At 33.9% G+C, this 21,771-nt stretch overlaps 1 protein-coding gene and 1 long non-coding RNA gene across 11 annotated transcripts in view; one reads left to right on the top strand and one right to left on the bottom strand.

Annotated features, from left to right (window-relative positions):
• Nucleotides 1-21,771, bottom strand: part of SENP7 (SUMO specific peptidase 7) — a 165,665-nt gene that overhangs the window by 7,877 nt on the left and 136,017 nt on the right. For 7 of the 10 annotated variants that reach the window (XM_072614148.1, XM_072614153.1, XM_072614154.1 and 4 more), the window contains 3 exons: nt 17,530-17,654; nt 14,446-14,498; nt 6,390-6,425 (listed from right to left, as the gene is read on the bottom strand). In XM_072614148.1, the coding sequence (XP_072470249.1) occupies nt 6,390-6,425; nt 14,446-14,498; nt 17,530-17,654 (214 nt within the window). The remainder of the gene's footprint in view (nt 1-6,389; nt 6,426-14,445; nt 14,499-17,529; nt 17,655-21,771) is intronic. The other 3 variants (XM_072614150.1, XM_072614149.1, XM_072614151.1) reach the window with 3 other exon arrangements.
• LOC140506711 (uncharacterized) overlaps nt 13,042-21,771 on the top strand; it is a 51,411-nt gene continuing 42,681 nt past the window's right edge. Inside the window, exon 1 of the long non-coding RNA XR_011968044.1 lies at nt 13,042-13,175. This is a non-coding gene — a long non-coding RNA (uncharacterized lncRNA). The remainder of the gene's footprint in view (nt 13,176-21,771) is intronic.

Raw genomic sequence — 21,771 nt, 5'->3', positions numbered from 1 at the left:
TCTTTTCATTTCTTCTCTCTCTGCACACACACACACACACACACACACACACACACACATGCATATGTGGATATGTATGTCCTTGTTCTCTTCTCCATTAGCATTTAAACTTCTTGAAAGGAAAGATTGTTTCATTGTTTGTTTTTTCATCCCCAGTGCCCAGAACATAGTATAATCTTAATTCTTCTTGATTGGTCACAGGTTACTAAAAACTCTCTTTACTAGCTCCTTACTTATCTTGGGTATCAACTTCCTATCATTTTTGTTCTATCATTTCTAGTGCAAAGATCCTTCTTGGCAGAGATGACAGAAGCTTACTAAGAGCTGAGCAGAGTTCTGCTTTTGCCGCTTTGTCAATTTTCATCATTCTCTCCTCTCCCCCAAGGCCCAATTCCTTCTTTATTTTCCTTTTGAGGCAATCAGCTGGTTCAGTGGATAGAATGCTGGGCCTGAAGTCAGGAAGACCTCAGGTCAAATATGTGCTTCAGACACTTACTAGCTGTGTGACCCAGAAAATGGCAAAACACTCCAATATCCTTGCCAAGAAAACCTCAAGAGCAGTAGGATCCACAGGGTCACAAAGTTAGACATGACTGAACAACAATAACAGTCTTCCTTTTGCTCCCAATATAGTGAAAATTCTCCTTTTATCATCCTTAGTTTCCCTCATCAGACTCAGGTCATTCTGAGTTTCTAACCAATTGGCACTATTTTTACAGCATGATGATGTTCTTACATTCATTCTCTCTTCCTTGGCTTTACTTCTGTCTCTGTAAATTTCTTCTTAAAATTTAAATTGTTTAACAAGTTTCTTGTGCACCCATTTGGTTCTCCTCAAAGAAATCCAACCAGATGGCACAGTGGAAGGAGCCCTGGGTTTGGAGTCAGAAAGAACTGAGTTCAAATACTGCTTCAGACACTAGCTTTGTGATGTTAGGCACTTGACCTGTTTGCTTCAGTTTCCTCATCTGTAAAATGGGGATAATAAAATTACCTATTTCCCAGGGTTGTTGTGAGCATCAAATGAGATAGTTGAAAAGTGCCCAGGACAGCCCCTGACACATAGTAAATACTTAATAAAAACTTTCTCTCCTTCCTTCTTTCTTCATTGAAATTGTTGTCCTTTATATCTTCATAATTTCATTTTGTCTCCTGGATGATTTTCATATAGCCTTTCAGTCCATGGAATCCTAATTATCTTTTCCTTTGAATGCATTCAAATGTGCTTTCCCAAAACCTAGAGTACATGTCAGACTGTGACCAGATTTCCTCCCCTTTCACAATCACAATCACTCTAAGAGGGAGTAGTCCCTACCCACCAGGATTTCCACTGTTCCCAGCACTCCTGTAGTAATTTCTCCTTGTTGGTTCCTCTACTTTTTGAAGGATAAAATTATCACTAAAACAAATCAAGGAGTTATTTGTTCCCCTTCATTATCAGCTATTTTCAGTAGATGTTCAGATAATTTAAATCCCCCCATCACTACTATATCATGTTTCTGTGGCAGGCATCAGATCTATTTCCCAAATATCTTATTTATTTCCTCTTTTTAAAGGAAATCTGTGAGATGAGATCTAAAATAAGCTTTTTTTTTTACTTGCCTGGAAAATTTAAGTAATTTTCCAAAACTTAGAACTGAAATGAGACAAGTAAGTTCACTAATTATTTTTCAGATCCCTCATGATAGCACAAAGGTAATCCTGCATCAACACAGTGTAGGTTCTAGTAGGTTTCAGTATGGTCCTGGACACAGAGGTTCTGTTATCTGAGAATAAGCCTACCTAAAGAGGAAGAGGATGCAAAGAAGCACCAAGTTTTTTAGAATATCTATTAACATTAATTTAACTGGTTTTACTCTAGCTGTGAAATATTTGTGCAATGACCAACAATTTGATACTCTACCAGAAGAATGAAACCACATCTATTTGCAGATTCTCACTATAAAATAAAACCAGGAGATATGTAGAACTTTCAGCTTAATAGAAAGATGGCTAACAGGTCTCTTTGGATAGACAAATGAATTGCTATTAGTACCAAATAACTGGAACCAGCTTCAATAAGTCTCTAAAAAATATCATTTCATGAGACTCTTGAATATTTTGGCTTGCAGTGCTCATGATGAATATAAGCAAGGAAACCAACATCAAGATAGTTTTAGCTTTTGCTCCAATATCTGCCACAGCAGAAAAAGTACTAGAGAAATCCTATAATTTTAAGTTTGATAAAATCCTTTAAATCAAATTAAAGCAATCAATTTTGTAGTGGAAGAGAGTTGTTTTGCAATCATGACCTCCTTCCCCCAGTCCAGCTAATGGAATCAGAGAAAATAAGGAACAAAAAAACTGGCAACAAGGTGCTGATATATTAAATGAAGTACAAAGGACATGACCATTATTCATTTACAAAATGCGAAGAAATTTACCTAATGGAATTAGACAGGAAGCTTCTCATTGTCTAGCTGAAAACTTACCATGCCCTTGAAAGAGTTTCAAAATCTAAACTAGCCAGCTCTGGTGACAGTTAAGACAGTTGAGGAAAGAAACAGCTTTGTAGAATATGGTCCCTGTACTTCTCCCAGAAGATACGGGAAGAAGAAAATGATTCCTCTCTCTTCTTCCTCCTCTCCATCAGCCCTGGTGTTTTTGATTAAAGCTATTCCAAGCAAAAGATCTTGAAAGTAGGAAGCAACTTCAAAGAGCAAAAAAAGTCAATTATCAATTCACTAGCAAACTATCCCTGGCAGTTAAGAGTCAAATTACCTAGAGAAGCATACCCAGAGAGCCTGACTGAGTGACTTATCCCTTAGAGACAGTGTGTCTAGAGATAACTTTGCATGAGGACATGATGAGAAAAGAAAGTAGATCAGGATCATGTAACATCTGAAATGTGAATTCTGCCTTTTTCCCTAAAAGTAAACTAAGTTTGTGCTCACAATTCCCACTAATACCATGTGTATATATAGAAAAGTAGACCCCAGGTTTATGGGAGGAGTGTTTTATAGTTATATTCTTATTGTGACTTTTTAAACAAATGCTTTTGCTTTGAGACAGTTGTGTTTACTGGTGATTAAGCTAACATTTTAGGAGTAAAGACCCATAGAGAACCTAACTCATCCAAGAAAGAGCAAGCAAGTTGGGAGGTAAGTATTCCCAGAGAAAGTGCTACATATGCCTTGAGATTTGATTACTTCAGTGCAAAGATCAGCATGGGTGAGGAGGAGTAATATATTTTAAAATATTATTCATAATTAATAAGTGAAAGATGTTAGGTTATTCAGAAACCTCATCCCTACATGTTACATATATGTTACATGAATATATTATACACATATGTTTCAAGAAGTGAGTCAGAATGCACTGGGTATGGCAAGGAGGGAACAACATCACAAAAAGTGAAGTTGCCTATATATTGCCTATAAATGACTGGCTGCTCAGTTGGTAGTCCTCTCATCATCAGCCATTTGTACTGACAGACCAACTGGCTACAGAAATGGTCAAATGAGAATAGACAAATAAGACAAAGCTGCATGCAATTATAATAGCCTCAATCCAACCTATTTAAGCAATGTGTTGACTTTGAAAAATGAAAATTAATAAAAGTAAAGACTTTACTTTAGTTATCTTAAAGAAGTTTAACCAAGGTTATCAGTTTTCAGAATGAGAAGGCCAAAAGAGCACAGATACTGACCCAGTTGACAAATCCTTTAACTACTTTCTAAGCAAAATAATCCAGCAAACAAAGGCAATATCAGCACAAATGTCTTTGTATACATTATATAGAAAGGTGGTAGAAGATGATGAGCAAGCAACATAGCATCAGAAAACAACAAAACTCCAGTTAACATGGCAACATGTAGAAGGGCCCAGCTCTCGCACATATACTTCAGCAAAGATCTACAAAAGACCTAAGATCAAATGATTGAGAACAAACAAACAAAAAAACAGTAAGCTCCTCCATCCATCCCAGGATAGTATCAAAAAGACAGCAAGATGCCTATGAGCACTGAGAAAAGGGCTTCACTAGACATAGTTAAACAAGACTGAAGCCTTCTAGCACAATGACTGAAGATGCATATAGAGCTTTAACCTGGTATGATGGGATACAGTGAGAAGGGGGACAGAAATCTACTGTGTTCCAACAAGTGATATTCCAGAAAGTTGGAAGCCTGCAGTGCTTTGACTAGGGACATTCCAGGGGACCAGAAGCCCACAGTACTCTGCTTATGGACAGTCCAGGGCAGGGAGGGAGGGTGCCTAGAAACTTGTAAGATTCTGGTTAGTAATGCTGTAGGAGGACCTGAAGACCACAATGTCCAGAGCACACACACATAAAGGGAAGTGGAAGTCAGTAGCAGGAGTCCTGAAAATCAGAGACAACACTCCATTGGTCTTGACGACCCCAGTCAAGAATGTGAATGGACCCTCATCCAAAAATTTCAAACTAGGAACTGAGGACATAGATATGAGAAATCAGAACACATCACACACAATGAAAAAATACTATGGTATTAAGAGACACCCATGAAGAAAACCTTAAAAAGAAAGTAAATCCATAATGGGAGTAGTCAGTGCCAAAAAGTTTTTTGGAAAAAAAGAAAGTGATATGGTCACAAGGACTTTAAGAGTATCTGGAAGAAATTAATATATATTAAGTTCCTCCTAGGTATAATGTTGATCACTTTCGTTCTCCTTTACCACATTCCTTTCCTTAATAAAGAGTTAAACAAGAAAAAAGAGAGAATAAAACATATAAGAGGATATGATAGAGAAAAATATAATAATTAATAATCATAACTGTGAACATAAATGGGATTAACTTAGCAATAAAATGGAAGAGGACATTTGAATGAAGTAGAAAGAAGAATGCAGCAATATGATGTTTACAAGAAACATACTTGAAATATAAAAATTCATACAGAATAAAAATGAGGAGCTGGAGAATAATTTATTGTGAATCAGGCAAATAAATAAGCAAGTATAGCAAACATTGCCTGAGGCAAGAGAGCAGTAAAAATAGACATGGTCAAGAGAAGCAAGAGGGAAAGGCACCCAAGATAATGAAATTATGTCAGTCCTTTATATATGCACAAAATGGCATAGCATGTAAATACTTAAAGATGCTTAAAGGAAAAGATCATTGAATTATAGAGACAAACATATAGTAAAACTATAACAGTTGAGCTACACAATATGCCTATTTCAGACCTAGGTAAATGTGATGAAAAGATAGATAAGAAGTTAATGACTTGAATAGAATTTTAGAAAAATTATATTTCTAGGAATTACTACATGGGGAGGAAAAGGAATATGTAGATTTTTCAGTCACCTTTACAAAAACAGGCTATATGCTAGGACATGAAAACTTCACAAATAAATGCAGAAAAGTAGAAATATTAAGTATTACTGACTATAATGCAATTAAAATTATGATCAGTAAAGGGATCTTAAGAAGTTAATCAAGCTTAAAAAGAGGCTAATTTAATCCTAAATAACTGATAGGTGAAGACAAAACCATAAAAACAATAAATGATTTCACCAAAGAAAGTTAACAATAATATGACAATATATTAAAACTTTAGGAATATAGAGCACACAATCCTCAGGAGGAAAAATATGCCTTTCAACAATTCCATCAGCAAAAGAGAAAGAGACTACCAATAAATTTAGGATGCAACTTTAAAAAAAAAGCAGAAAAGCAACAAATTTCAGAAAACTTAAACACCAAAACCCATTTTTGAGTATTAAATAAGACATAAACAAAATTTTAAACAAAAAACTAAATTGATCAATAAAAGTAGGACAGGTTTTTTTGGTTAATAAACTAGATAAACAATTAACTAATCTGATAAAAAGAAAAGAAAATTGTCAGTTTCCAAAAATGAAAAAGAATAATTCATAGAAAATTAAGAGGAAATAAAACAAATTATTCAAAACTATTTTGCCCAATTGCATTCCAATAAAACTTATGATTTAAATGATATAAATAGTTACAAAACTATCCAAATTTAATAGAACAAAAAATAGAGATTTTAAAAACTTAATCTCGGGGCGGGGGGGGGGAGCCATAAACGAACTTCCAAAGGAAAAAAAGTCAGGACCAGAAGAATTTACAAGTGAACTCAATCAAACATTCAAGGAATAATAATTTATTCTAATAATATGTAGATCAGTGGTTCTCAAACTTTTCCACGGTGGTAGAATCCTTCTGTTAAAACAAAACTTTGGTAGAACCCTTTTAGTAAAATCTTCTAAAATTACTGTCTATTAACAAACAACAAAAGGTTCAGTTAAAAAAAGTTTTTAAGTTTGGGGAGTTTCAGAGTTCTTTGAGGCACAGTTTGAGAAACACCAACATAGATTTTGTAAAAACAGGAAAAAAGGGATCCTACCAAATTTCTTCTATGAAAGAACTGTGATCTTGATACCTAAACCAGGGAGAGATAAAGCAGATAAAGAAAACTATAGACCACTATTCCTAATCAACACTGATGCAAAAATATCAAATTAAATATTAGCAACAATACTACAGCAACATATTAAAAAAATTTTACACTATGGCCAGATTGTATTGATACCAAGAACATAGAGTTGATTCAATATTGGGAAAATTATAGATATAGATATAGATATAGGTATATAATATGCCATAATTGTTTTAAAAATTCAAAAATCACATGGTTATATCAATTTAGCAAAAGCTTTTTTACAACATGCATACTCCATCATGTTAAAAAAAAAACATCAAAGACATAGGAATAAATGGAATTTTACATAATTTCATTAAAAGGATCTATCTAACACCAAGAGGCAGCATTATATATAATATAGTCTAGAGGCCTTCTGAGTAAGATCAAGGATAAAGCGAAGATCACTGCTACCACTACTATTTGATATAGAACTAGAAATCTTAACAAAATCACTGATACAGGGAAAAGAAACTGAAAGAATAAGCACAAAATAAGAAAACCAAATCATTTCACTATTCAGATGATAATGGATTGAATTTATCAACTAAAAAATAACTTCAACAAAGTAATAGGATATAAAATAAACCCACAAAAAATTATTAACCTTTTTGTAAATTGCTTATAAAACCCAGCAGGAAGACATGGGGAGGGGGTGGGGAATTTCTTTCAAAATCACTATAGAGCATTTTTTTAAAACCTGGGAGACCATGTGCCAAGACACACATAAGAATTATGGGAATACAACTACAAAGGACTCTTCATAAAAATAAAAACATTTAAATAATTGTTTATGGTTGGGCTATGCCAATATGATAAAAATGATAATACTACCTAAATTCCTTTTCAGATTCAAAGCCATACCAATCAAACTGCCAAACCTAAAGAAAGTCTAATTTATAGAACAAGAAAAAAATTCTTGTTCATCTGGAGAAACAAAATGTTAAAAATCTCAAAAAAAATAATTTTTAAAAAATGAAAAGGAAGAGAAACTAACAATACTAGTCCTCAAACTACACTACAAAGCAATAATAATCAAAATTATCTGGCACTGGTTTAAAAAGAGAAAAGCTGATCAGTGGAAAAGACTGGGTACGCAAAGTGCAGGAATAAGTTAAGAGAATAGGTTAGTGTTTGCCAAATCCAAGGACTTGAACTAATTGGGTAAAATCTCACTTGATATTTAACAAAAATTGCTAGAAAAGTAGCAAAGAAGTGTGACCAGTATTAGACCAACATCTCATTCCCATGTATTCTGAGAGATATATATAACTCAGATGTATAATGTACAGAAAATTTTTCTTGCACAAAGAGGGAAGGATCAGAAAAGAATATTCCTTTTACAGTTTTGGATGGGGAAGAGTTCTTCACCAAGCGAGGAAGACAGGTCATCACAAAACACAAGGAATGATTTTCATTACATAAAATTGAAGGGTTTCTATACAAACAAAATCAATGAAGCTGGAATTGAAGGAAAAAGACTTTTAGATGGGGGTAAATGATCTTTGGGTAAATTTATCTTATAAAGACCTAATATCCGAGATGTTTAGGGGATTTTGATTACATATTAGAAATACTCTGTGTCAATAAAATTAATTCAGTTAAAATTAGAAGGTAAACAGAAAGAAAAAATCTGTGCAGCATTTCTCTGATAAAGGGAAATAGTTTAAATATTTAAGAACAAGCGTCATTCTCTAATCAAGAAATGGCTTGACCAGGCAGTTTTCCAAAGAAGAAAAGCACAATATCAATAACCTTATGAAAAATCTCCAAATTATTAATAATAAGGCAAATGTAAAATAAAGCAACACTGAGGTTTCACTTCATAGATTGTCAAAGATGATTAAAAAATGAAAATGACAATTGTTGATTGAACTATGGAACAGGCACATGAAGGTATTGTGGGTAGAAGCGTGAATTGTTCAAACCATTGTAGAAAGTAATTTAAAACTAAGCCTAGCAATACTACTATTAGGCATATACCCCAAAGAGATAAAATAAATAGGAAAAGGATCCATCATAGCAGCTCTTTTTGAGTTTCAAAGAACTAGGATCTAAAGGAATATCAGTTAGGAAGTTGCTGAAAAAAATTATGGCATATGAATATAAAGGATACTATTTTTACCATAAGAAATGATAACAAGGACAATTTAAAAGACACCTGGGAAGACTTGTATGAATGGATGAAGAGTAAAGTGAACACAGCCAGGGAAGGGAACTTTATGCAGCAGCAATTAAAAGACAAACATATTTGAAATATTTAAAAAAGAACTCTGGTGAATGCAATGATAAACCAAAATTCTAAAGAACTGATGAAGAAGTACACTATCTAGGTCCTGACAAAAAGGTGATCAATTTAGAAATCAGAATGAGACAAGATTTTAACATGGAGAATCTAAGAATTTGTTTGCTTTACTATGAGCATTTGTTAAAAGAGTTTAGGATTGTTGTGTTTGCTTTTTTGTTACTTTTTTTTAGGGTGGAGAAGGTGAGAGAGAGAAAATAAATGCTCATGAATTAAGGAAAAAAAGAAAATCAATCAGCATGCATTTACTTGATATGTGCCTCAAAATTATATGCTGAGGATGCAAATACAAAATCAAAACAGACCCTTTAAGGAGCATACATTTAAATGGAGATGTTAGAAAACCAAGTCAGAAAAGAAGCTGGACTCAAGAGGAAATCCATGCTGGAGGAAAAGAATTTTCAAGGTACTCCAGGACTAATTACCAAAATACCAATGAGGGAAAGATCCTAAAAGAATAAAAACAAAAAAACATAGTACAATTATCCAAAAAAGGTAATGTAGCGTAATGATTAGATGGTCAGCCTTGGAGTCAGGAATCTGGGATTCAAATCTTGTCTCTGAAGAATAAAGACTATATGATCCTAGTCACATTATAATCTCTTAGTAGCCCAAGCAACTCTATGAAAACTAAAAGTTAGAGACAAGCAGGCCATCTGCATTGGTGAACAGTCTCCACACCAGGAATTCACCAAACTAATTAAATCAAAAGTCCAAACCAAACAAAAAACGTTTAATACCCAAAATGGGAACCAAGAAGACTCCAAGAAATAGTTTCATATGTGCTTTCTTATCACTAAAAAATTTTTGGCAAAATTATAGATTCATAGAGTATCTTTTATATGAAAATGATAGGTTATCAGAGACAATTACTTCCAACAAACCACATCTTCAGTCACACATGATTGACATTTATATAAAGCACATGATTCTGTTGTGTTAATCTGTAAGTTACAAAAATTTCATTTCACTTACAGTCTTAAAGGTTCTCTCCTCTAAAAAGATGTCTTTCATGTATATATTAAGATTATGCAAAATTACCTGATAAATAGAGAGTTAACTCTGTTCAACAATTTTTTAAGCAATACAAAAAAGAGTAAGCTATATACTCAGAAGTGTACACCACTACCATTTAAGTATTTCCTAGGGTAAAGCATAACTGAAACAAGGATACTCCACACTTGATGAGGTTCTCTATAGTCTCCTGCATGACACTGTACTGACATCATGCAGTAAAACACACCCACTGGTCTGGTCTAGTAAATCACAAAAGGAAAAAACAAATGAATGAATCCAGATTATGATGTAAAACCAGATATCACATTCCACTGAATTAATCCAATACCACCTATACCTTAAGACAGACAGAAGAGGGTAAACTGAGCAAAGAACTGAACTACAGAAAAACAATGAGCTAGATCATGTGGAAAATTCCACAATGCTTCTAATGATCTCTAGCTGTCTGCTACCTAAAGTCCATCTTTTTAACATTGATAATCTCCCAAGAAAAGCAGCAAGACAGCTAGAGATGGATAGAGAGCTGGCCTTGAAGCCACGAAGTCTTGGGTTTAAGGCCCAGCTCTGCCACATTTTGGCTATGTAACCCTGGGTGAATCATTTAATCTCTCATTCTTGGTGCTCTAGGTAACTCTCCAAGACTAGAAGTTGCAGAGAATGTGCCATCCTGAAGTGGTAGAGGAAGTTTCCTTATTTGGGAGTTCTATAGTAATGACCCAATCCCTATTCCTATTCCAAATCTCCCAGAACTACTATAATCAAAGAGTGATAAAAAGATACACAGTGGGTATCAGGAGGTAGCAGTACATCACTATCAGTGATAGGCAAATGAGAAGCAGAATAAAATAAATCACTCATTACAGATATGAAAAAGAAAGGAGGTGAGACAAGCATGTGGAAGTAGTGACAGTCTCAGTGTTGTACTGGAGAACATAAAATATGAAAGGTGCAGCCTCCAAAGATTGAGAAAGATTGTGTATGAGGATTTATGGAAAGATATGAGGAGAAATCACACACAAGAAATGGAAGTAAGTTCTATTACTGGAAGAGTAAGTGCTTATACCAAGGAGACCATGGACCCAATAGAATATCAAAAGGTAACTATTTCAAAAGAGAGATACTTCATCTCTGTTTGGCCTGTAATCCCTTAACTCAATTCATTATTTCAATAAATATGGATGAGTCTGATGGCATAGCTCATCCTGTAAAATTCTTATGCTATCTCTATGTTGCCAAAGGTTTCAAAGAAAATATCTTCTAAGGCCTCAATATGAATCAATTAATATTACAAATATTTCATGTTTTTAGTCTTGTCCTTACAATTCTGTAGACAAATTCTTGACACACTAATTCTCTACACAAATCTTACAATCTAACCAAAGACTATTGTCCTTTTTTCTGTCATGCCTTTTGCTTTACCACTTCAATGTCTTTGCCTAAGCAGTTCCTCCAGAATTCCCTCTACCTAGACTGCCCAGCCCCAATCTTTACTTATCAACAACATCCCATTTATCCTTCACAGTCTAACTCAAATGTCATATCTTCCAAAAAGCCTTCCATTATCACTCCAACTATGAACTATCTCTGTCTCCCAACTTTGATGCAATCTGTTACTCCCCCCCAGAAGCAGATGTTACACATTATCTTTTACTGTAGTTATCAGCACACATGAATTCTATACTAGACAGCCAGGAAATATAGCTGACTCATTACAATATACCACACAATACTTTGCATACACTAGATGCTCAAGAGATATGTGCTCAATGCATGCAAATATGCTTTGCTTTAGGTAATGGCTTGTGTCCCTGAAAAAGTTAAGTAAAAGACAATTTGTATAATCTTACTTCTATTTTAAACATGCACGGAGAACTGCAGCTTATAAATCTATTACTATGAATCCTAGTAAAACAAAGATTTACTCTACAGCATTTTTTTTCTGTTAATCCAACTTTCATACACAGGAAAATCCTCAACATATAAATGGATATTATTTCAAAAGTTAATGTCAGTTAGTTCTTTGTAACTCTAAATACATTTTCCCCTACAAATAATGTTATAACTGGTTTAGTATTCACTTTAACCAACAAAACTATTTATTTAACTCTCAACATCACAGAAATACTCTTCATTTAAGCAGTAGTAGAAAAAAAATACTGTGTAAAATGTACAGTATTTTAGGTGTCATTTATAGTTTAAATGGGTTTTACGGACCACTAGTCACAGAACACCACAGTTGGAAGGGATATTGGAGATCATTTATACAAACCATAAATGAATAAAAATACTTTCTACAATATATACAATTTCCAGCCTTTGCTTGAAAATCTCTAGTGAAGGAGAATTCACCCCCTCCCAAGGCAGTGCATTTCACTTCTGGATAGTTCTAGTGAGTAAATGTTTCCATACATCCAGCTGAAAACTGCCTATAAGCAACCTCCATCTCCTGCTTCTCATTGTCCTCTGGGGCCAAACATAATATGTCTAACCTTTCTTCCATATGACAGCCCTTCAAATAACAGACAATACCCATTATGTACTAAGTATTTTCTCCTTCAAGCTCAACATCCCCAGTTCCTTAAGTCAATAATTTTATGGCATATGCCTGAGGTTCTTCACCACTCTGGTCACCCTCCTCTGGATTCTTTACAAGTTAACAATGTCCTTTTAAAATAAGGCACTAAGAATTGCACATAATACTCCCAATGTGCTCTGACCACTATCACCTCCTTAGTTCTGTACAGTACCTCTTTCTCTTAACAAAGTTTATGATCACATTAGGTTTTTTGGCTTCAGTAGAACTGTTGACTCATATGGAACTTGCAGTCACTAAAACCCTCAGATATTTGTTGGATGAACTGTTGTCTACCCATGTCTCTGCACTTTAAATTTGTCAAGTTACTTTTGAACCCAAATTAAAGATTTTATATTTATCCTCATTAAATTTCATCTTAGTAGATTAGGTCCCACATTAGTGTGGGAATAGTAAGTCAAATTCTTTGTACCCAGCAATGAGAAAGGTCATGGGGTTCCTGAATATAGGCCCACAGGAAGAACTAAAGAGCATCCAGCTGGAACCATAATGACAATGGAAGCTGCCCATCAGACATAAGAAGGCACCAAAGAGCAATCAATATGCCCATATGGAAGGGCACAGCTGAAATCCCAACAGGATTAGCTGCTATCCCCACCGGAAGTGGTTAACCTAGAACTACAGTAACAAGCATTAGTATCCCAATGCCAGTGATCTGATTAGCCCTAATGTAAAGTAGGGATTCAATATGTTCTATTGTGAGAATGCCTGTATGAATGTTCTGTTTGGACAGACCTGGGAAACTATTTCCATAGCATCCAAGTTCCTGACTCCATTGCTTCTCCAGTTTGAGTTGGTGAGTTTCCTTTAGGGTTAAACGCTTAGGTATTAGTCCCAGAAAAACTGTCCCAGGATAACAAAGTTCCTGGGAGGGTAAGATTGATTGTTAGTTTGTGTTCACTATGAATAGGATAGATCTGAGGAATTCATCCAAATTTGTTGAATCCTTAGGGGGCATCAACTGCTTTTGAGAAATGGCCCCAGACAAAGCTTACTACGACTTAGTCTAAGTGTTATGTTCTGAATTCCTCTCATTCCTTTACTATAACTAAGGAAGAACACTAAAGGAAGAGGTAGTACCCTCTCAATAATGTTGTTACTATAGGAAACTGTGTTCAAAGTTAGAATTTACAATTCAGAGTAACAGGAATATCTCTTCCACACCAAATTCCTCATACCCATAGGGACTACTATCCCCTTCCCTCTACACTATTAGAGAGAAGAAAGGATTCCCTTCTTCTGCCCTGATAGTAACCACACTAATGGCTCCTTACTATGGCAGTTAGTGATATTCAAATTTGAGAACATTTTTAAAAATTCACTCATTTTAGCAGTTATCTATGTCTAGTTTGCTTAAAGGAGTGTGTATACCTATATGTGTACATATACAAACATACAGACAAGTAAGCATGTAGGCAAAGTGATCAATTCTTAGAAAAAGTGCTTTAAAAATCCAATGTACAATTTATTATTATTATGAGGAATAATAAAAACAAGAACAAGAAAGGAAAAGCTATCCCTAAGACTTAAAGGTTCAAACTGTATCACATACCACTTCTCAGTGAATTAGAATAATAAAATGAAAACCATATCACTACCATTTATGTAAAATGAGTTTGAGAGAGCAGACTGAGTGATAATAGCCATAAAGAGCTGATCCTGTAGCAGATATTAATGATCTTTAAATACAGTTCAGATGAAATGTAGAGTATAAGATGTGTTAATAAGTTCATGAATGATAGTAAGTTGGAGAGTGTTACTAATATCTTTTAAAATTTTTTAGTTTAACCTTGAAAAATTTAGTAGAGAAGATGAAGAATATCTGTAAAATAATATATCTAAAAGGAGGAAAAATAAACTATAAAAATACAAGTGACAAATGATTAGCTGAGAAGTAGCATAAGCCTTTATCATTTCCCTTCCCCCTACAAAGACAGTCTAAAAAATCATGGTCTAAGGAAGATAATATCCATCACAATGACATAGTCTAATATGCCCCATTGCTCAGATAACATAGTATGCTCCTAAGTTTTTCTTCTCTCACAACTAAAGAAGAATTCACTTACCTGGGGATCCTCTGTATCTAAGGAGAGTGAGGAAGTAATATGTAGATCATTATCTAGTTTGAAATAACAAAACAATATAAGCATTTATAAAACCAATATTTGTATGTCTAACATTTCATCTCTATTAATTTAGTAAAAGAAAAAATACCTAGGACTTTTTGGACTTTGTTTATGTGTTATGCAAAAGCTTAAAGAATGAAAAGAATTGGCTGGTTCTTATCAACAATGACCAAATCTCAGTGGCCAAAACCTGAAACACCAGATATCTGTAACAGTCTTTCTTAAAAGCTGAAAGTACAACAATAAGAAAATTAAATTAAGTCTAAGAAATATTTATTACAGAACAGTTCTTGTGCTAAAAATTAGTGACACAAGGATAAAAAATAGGCAAAGTTCACAATTTATAGAACTTATATTCTACTGTGGGAGGGGTGGGAGTATAAAGATATGGCACAAAGGTACATAAGTATAAAAGATATGTGTATACATACATCATATACATATACACACATGTATATGTACCTATGTATATATGCCTACATATGTACATTCATTTGTATGTTTTCTATTTTATCTCTGTACATGTTTATATACATATACATATATATTCTTGAGACTTTCAGGAATAGAAATGTATATTCATATACATTTACATATACTACATGGTAAGTACACTATAAAGGGGCATATATGTCCATGTATGTTTACGTGTGTGTATACGTATTTATATATGTATACATATAAAATGTATATTGTGTGCATATACATATATATGTATATACATATATACGTATATATACGTATATATGTGTTGTAGGGAAAGATATTCCTGAGCCTTTTAGCATGGAGATGTACATATACATATACACAAAACACATAAACCATGATAAATATAAGGAGGCATCTGTGTATGTGTGTGCATGTATAATTATATGTGTATATACATAGGTGTATGTATATTCTTGAACCTTTCAGGATGGTGTTGTATACAAACATACAAAAAAACTACACAATAAATGTAATATACACAGACATCTGTGTATATGTGTGTGTATATACACACATAAACAAACATACATATATATGTACACATGTTTATAAATATTCTGGAATTTTTCAGGCTGTATCTACACACACCAAAGAAGTAAGTATAATATAAAGAGGCATCTGTGTACATGGATGTATTATATATACATATTTATGTACAGATGTACATGTTTATATAAAAATATATACACACACATAGATATATATATTCTAGAGTCTTTTAGGATGGAGGTGTATACATACTATACAGTAAGTGTAATATAAAGAGGCAAGGTTGAGATCCAAATAAACTGCTTTAGGAAAATCTGTGGAGAGAAAGAACACTTTTAGCTAGGATAATCAAAGAAGGTTTAACACGGGAGGTGCCTCAAATGAATAGAAAGATTAGAACAAGTGGAGATGAGAAAGGAGTAAATTTGAAGCCTGGAAGATGGCCTGTGTAAATGCACAGATATAGGAGACTGAATGTCAAGTTTGGGGAACATTTAGTAGTGCATATTAGTTTTAATGGAAGGTATGAAACTGGATGCTATGAAATAAGGCAGAAAAGGTAGATTGGAGCCAGACTGTAGAGGGCCTTAAATCCAGGCTAATGAGATTTATCTTATCAGCAAAAAGGAGCTACAATAACTGGGGTTTGTTTGCTTTTTCTTTTTGATGATGGGAGTGACATGTTCAGATTTGTACCTTAGGAACAGTAGTTTGGAGAGTATAGGAAAGATGGGTTAAAAATGGGAGAGAATAGAGGCAGGATCACCAGTTAGGAAGCTACTAAAAATTCCAGGTGAGAGGACCTGATCTAAGCTGGTAGATCTTGGGTAGAGGAGAGGTATTATTGAAATGCTGTGGAGGTTGAATCAATTGGACAAAATAGCTTTTCAAATGAATGATAGAGAGGATGTGCTAAAAAGAAAACGACTAAAAAATTTTAAACCTAAGGTAATGCAGTTTAGGGTTATGAGGAAGTTTAAGTTATGACAACTCTTGTTGATGGATGAGGATGTCTAAATCCTCCAATCCATTGGAAATGAGGAGATTAAAGAAAAGACCTGTGTTGTTCAAAGGAACATTAGTATGAATGCTGAAATAATGATGAATAAGAACCACTAATAAGGAGAGAAAGAATGTGACTCAAATACTGAACGACCTAGGAAATCAGTAAATGATAGCAATAAGAATCTAGCCTGGACAACAAATCTTATAGAATGAATTTCTGGGTGATGGTAGCAGAAGAATGATCTAAAAGTGGCAGAATGGACCACGGCTGACTCAACCTTCTAGTCCTAGAGCAGAATTGGGGGAGGCAAGGAAGTAAGAGGAGCAGGCAGCTTGAAAGTGGGTGATAAAGGATGAGAGATCTTTAGGAAAAAGTAAAGTTTTAACCAGCACCAAAAGACAGAAGAGATACAGGATGAAAGGAAGTCTGCTGAGAATAGAGTGGTAGTTCCATAGGATATAGCAGAAGAGGATGGCAATAAATGATAGTCAATTTGAGCTAGCTTTTGTTATCTTCAGTTAACAACCACCAAAACAGTAAGCTCCAAAAGATTGTTAGTGGGATTCTGGGAATCCACTTCATCTGTTTTGTTTTCTATGTTTTGACTATAATGTAATGATTATGACATTTCTGGGTATATTTAATGATATTTTGTGTTGTATATTGATCAAATAGTAAAAAATCTGAGTGGGGGAAAGAGAGAACGATTACCTATGAAGATCACTAAGTACTGTATACAATTGTTACCAGCTACAAGATATGCATGGAGATAAGTAGCACAAAATGGATGTCAGATGGTTTCACAAAATATTTCTACGCATAGTTCTATAATTTCAGAACTGAATAGATAAATGTCACTTAAAATTTTACTTCTATAATATAAGAGACAAGGCTTCCTTGCATGATAGTCTCAGGTTTCTTGCTATTCATTTTAAAATTATTTTATCTATGCCTATTGCTTTCTGTAGCCCCTTCTCTTTTACTGTTTTGCATTTTATTGCAACGATCATTAAAAGACTACCATCTATGTTGTGTATTACCCAGAGTTTGAAAGTCATGTTGGCATTGTGGAGACTTGAACTGTTGAGAAAACTGCTGTGGAAAATCTTCATACACAGGCCCTTCTAACCACGGAAAACAAATGACTGCAAGATACCAATGAGACCTGTTTTTAAAAAGAAAGAAATATCTTAGTATCAATTTTAAAAACACAAAGACATTTAATGTTTTCCATAAAAACATCTGGTAAAATAGACATGATAATTCTCATAACAATCTAATAACAATCCATTCATTTGTTTGCAGTGAGGTATCAACAGTTAGAAGAAAGCTCTTACTTATATTGAGCTAAAATTTGCTTCCCTGAAACTTTAATTCATTGAATCTAGTTTTATTCTCTACAGCAATGGTGTTAAACTCAAATAGAAATGGGGGCCACTAATCCATATATAAAGAACACATATGTGGGTCAAATATTGACTTAGTTTTAAATATTACATTTTTAAAATAATATTTAAAATATCTTACTATTATATTATTATTAAATATTTTATTTATTCTTATTTATATTTTTATTTTGTTAAATATTTCCCAATTACATTTTAATCTAGTTTGGACTGCATCAAGAAAAGCTGCATGTTTGACAGCTCTGCTCTAGAGGTACCCAAGATAAACCTAATACCTATTCCATATGACAAAAGCTATGCTTCCTTCCCATCTCTGCCATCATCACTCAAACTCTTCTCTTCTTCATACAATTTTAAGTTCCTTCAATAATTCCACATAGAACCCTTACCACTCTGACCTCATGCTGTGTACTGAGAATGACACTAAAAACTACAGATTATATTCCAGATATAATCTGAACAGCAGAGAGTACAGTGGGATAATTAGTGCTACTGATCTGGATATGATTATTTCTACTAATGCAGCCTAAGATTAAATGAGTTGTGTGGTTTGAGTTTTTGAGGTGGCTTTTATAGTCATGACATGCTAATGACTCATTTTGAGCCAACAATCAACTACAACTTCTGTCTTTTCCTACAGAAGTGGCTATTAAGCCACTATTATCCTGTATTCAACATTGATTGTTATCTAATTTATTAGGTATTCTCTTCTACCCATCTGTGGAACTGTCATCCATAGATATGACAAATATGCTTTTTTATGTCTTCATCCAAGTTGTTGATAAAAATGCTCAACTGGACAATGTTAAGAAAAAGCCATGTGGCATTCCATTAGACATCTCTATCCAATTTGACATTTTCCTACTCTGATAGATATGTGATTGATTAATCTTTGATATGCATGTTTCCTCCAACTCAACAGATTCTAAATCATTCATACCTTTTTATCCTATATGACTCTCTTCTCCATGTCTCCTCATAACACATTTAAAGAGGGCACATTTGGCTTCCTTTCTCTAGATCTCTTGACATCATTTGGGTGCCAATGGAGGTTGGCCATTAAATATCTATTACTCTCACTACACACCAGTCTACCTCCATTTCTAGTCATACATTTCTGTTATAACATATTTTACATATTTACTGTAAAATTTTCATTGGTAATATAATGCGACTTACTCATATCCATTGTGAATTTATTTCCTTTTGGATGACCAGCAATTTTAATTTCAGAAACTGTCATTCTTCTGGCAGAATATTGGTATTTTAAAAAGTAAACCTTTGACTCAGGTAGAAGCTTGGGATTTACACCCATCTATCAGATATTTCAAACTGGATGTCTGTCTCATAGACATCTTAAACTTAAAATATCCAAATCTGAACTTACTATCTTCCCCCAAAAACCTCCTTCCTAACTTCCCTATTACTCTCAAGAGTACCACTATCTTCCCAGTCACCTAGGCTCAAAACCTTGATATTGTCAACTCTTCAACTCTCTTATCCTCCACATACAATCAGTTGTCAAGTCCTACAATTTCTACCATCATAATAAACTCTCATATATGCCCCCTTTCTCCCCCAACACTATCATCAGCCTGAGGCTAACCCTCAACACCTCACACTTAGGCTATTGCAAAAGCCTTGAGTCACCTTTCTACCTCAAGTCTCTCCTCACTCCAGTTCAACCTCCAATCATCTATTAAATCAATCTTCCTAAGCCAGAGATTGGACCATTGATATTACCCTACACACACATATACACACACATTCAACAAATTGCTGTGGCTCCTTGTTACCTCCAGGAGCAAACAGAATCTTTTCTTTGAGTCTGTGAATTCACTAAAAGCAAAGACTGGTTATTGCCTTTCTTTGCATCCCCATCACTTAGAACAGTGTCTAACACATACCAGGTGTTTAATAAATGCTCATTGACTGACAGTACAAAAGCATATTCAATTTCCCAAAACCAATCCAGTCTATCCTCCAACTTCTATTCCATTCTGAACCTAGTTAACTGTCAATTTTCAATGTCTATTAAATGTATATATACTGATAGACCAGTTTTATAGCTCATCTACTCAACTATATCACACTCTAGCAAAAAAAAATACCATTCTTCATACAAAAAGTATTATTCCAACAACCACCATTATAGAGTGAAAGTGATTGTTGGTTCTTGAAGTCCATGCCAGCTGGGCATAAGACCTGAAAGGTTGTACAATTCTATAAAGGTTTCAGTTACAGTCCTAATGACTGTATGTCACTTTTCTGGGGACCAGCCTATTAAGTATGGAGAAGCTCATCACCAATAGGATAATCACTAAGTAATGAATTATTTGGCCATGGCTGCCCTTGAAATAAATTCAAATATAAAAGAGCCATCAATCCTGTGTGGACAGCCACTTTCTACTTCTCTAGTGATTAGTGGAAAAGAAACAAAAGGTGCAAACAATCACCTAGCTTTGGCCCATTTCAAATACAGTCTTAACTGTGGGCACTCTAAATGTGATCATTATCCAATACTAAGGAGTTGACATGCTATTAAAGCAGCAATTCTCAACCTGTAGACCATGATTTTTTTTATCTTAATTTGTTCACTATACTTCAGTATAACTGATTTCCTTTATAAGCTTATAGATTTTATTTTGTGCATTTAAAATATGATTCTAGGAAGGGATCCATAGGCCTTGCCAAGCTACCAAAAGGGACAAAAGGTGATACAAGTTTAAAATATTTTTATTAGAGAAACTGAAAAAAATATAAATATTAACATTTCTTTAAGCCGAAGCAAAAGGATGCAGAAGCAAAAGAATAGTTCATGGATGCTTCTTGAATAACCAAATAAAGAAGTTGGCAGAAATAGTTTAATCCTTTACAAAGGCAACAGAAAAGATCACTTCATAGGATACTCATACATCTTGTATTTCACTACTCACAATAAAAATTCATTTAAAAAATCATCATGAAAATTACATACCAACACTAGTTACAGGGGATATAGAAATAGACAAATTCTATTAATAACTAAAAATAAGGCCTTTCATATTAAACCATATATTCAAATATTTAGTGAATGAAACAGAGGTGGGCATAAGAGAAGATGGCAAAAAAAAATCTCGGAAAATATAACTCATGAGTAAGAAACAAGAGGCAAAATGCTTCTAGACTACACAAAAGCTTAATGACCACATATAATGAATACTTTCTTCAAGGAGAGGGTCACAGGAGGCACTGAACATAGCAAGCACAAAAAAAAAAAAATCACAAAAAATTAAACATTTTTATCTTAACACATAGGAGATGACTATATAGGAGACTCATTTCTAAATCAATTGTATCCATAAAGTCAGTCCACTAACTTGTTAGAGCAAAATTAAAAATCAGAACAAATTAGAATAATAAAAATGAGAAGATAAGGAATCCAATTAAAACAACTACAATCTAATTTACTTAATTTATTTATTCCTCAAAATAAGATATTGATTTAATCAGTTTCATTATGAAAGGAACTGACATAGATTATCATCATTTCTTAAGGAAGTTTAATCAGGGTTAACCAATTACCACAAAAAAAAAGCCTAAAAGAGCTTAGAAATGCTCTTATCTGATAAACACCTATTTTCTTTGATAGGCCTCAGTCAAGGGCAAAGCTAATATAGAATATAAACTCATTTGTAATATTCTATCGAGAAGGATGATGGAAGAGTATAAGCAGTATCATAATATCTAGAATAGTAGAGGAAAAGAAATGTTTTAGACAATTTGGTGAGAAGCCCAATTAAACCAGATCTTCTCAAGAGCACTTAAGGATAGAACTAGAAGGAGATCAAAAAAAAATAACTGAAAAATGGAAGAGATCAGGTAAGGTTACTATGA

Source organism: Notamacropus eugenii, chromosome 5 (genome assembly GCF_028372415.1).
Source record: "Notamacropus eugenii isolate mMacEug1 chromosome 5, mMacEug1.pri_v2, whole genome shotgun sequence".
Lineage (NCBI taxonomy): Eukaryota > Metazoa > Chordata > Mammalia > Diprotodontia > Macropodidae > Notamacropus > Notamacropus eugenii.
Note: the sequence above shows the minus strand (reverse complement) of the source record. Positions and strands in the feature narration are given on the sequence as shown.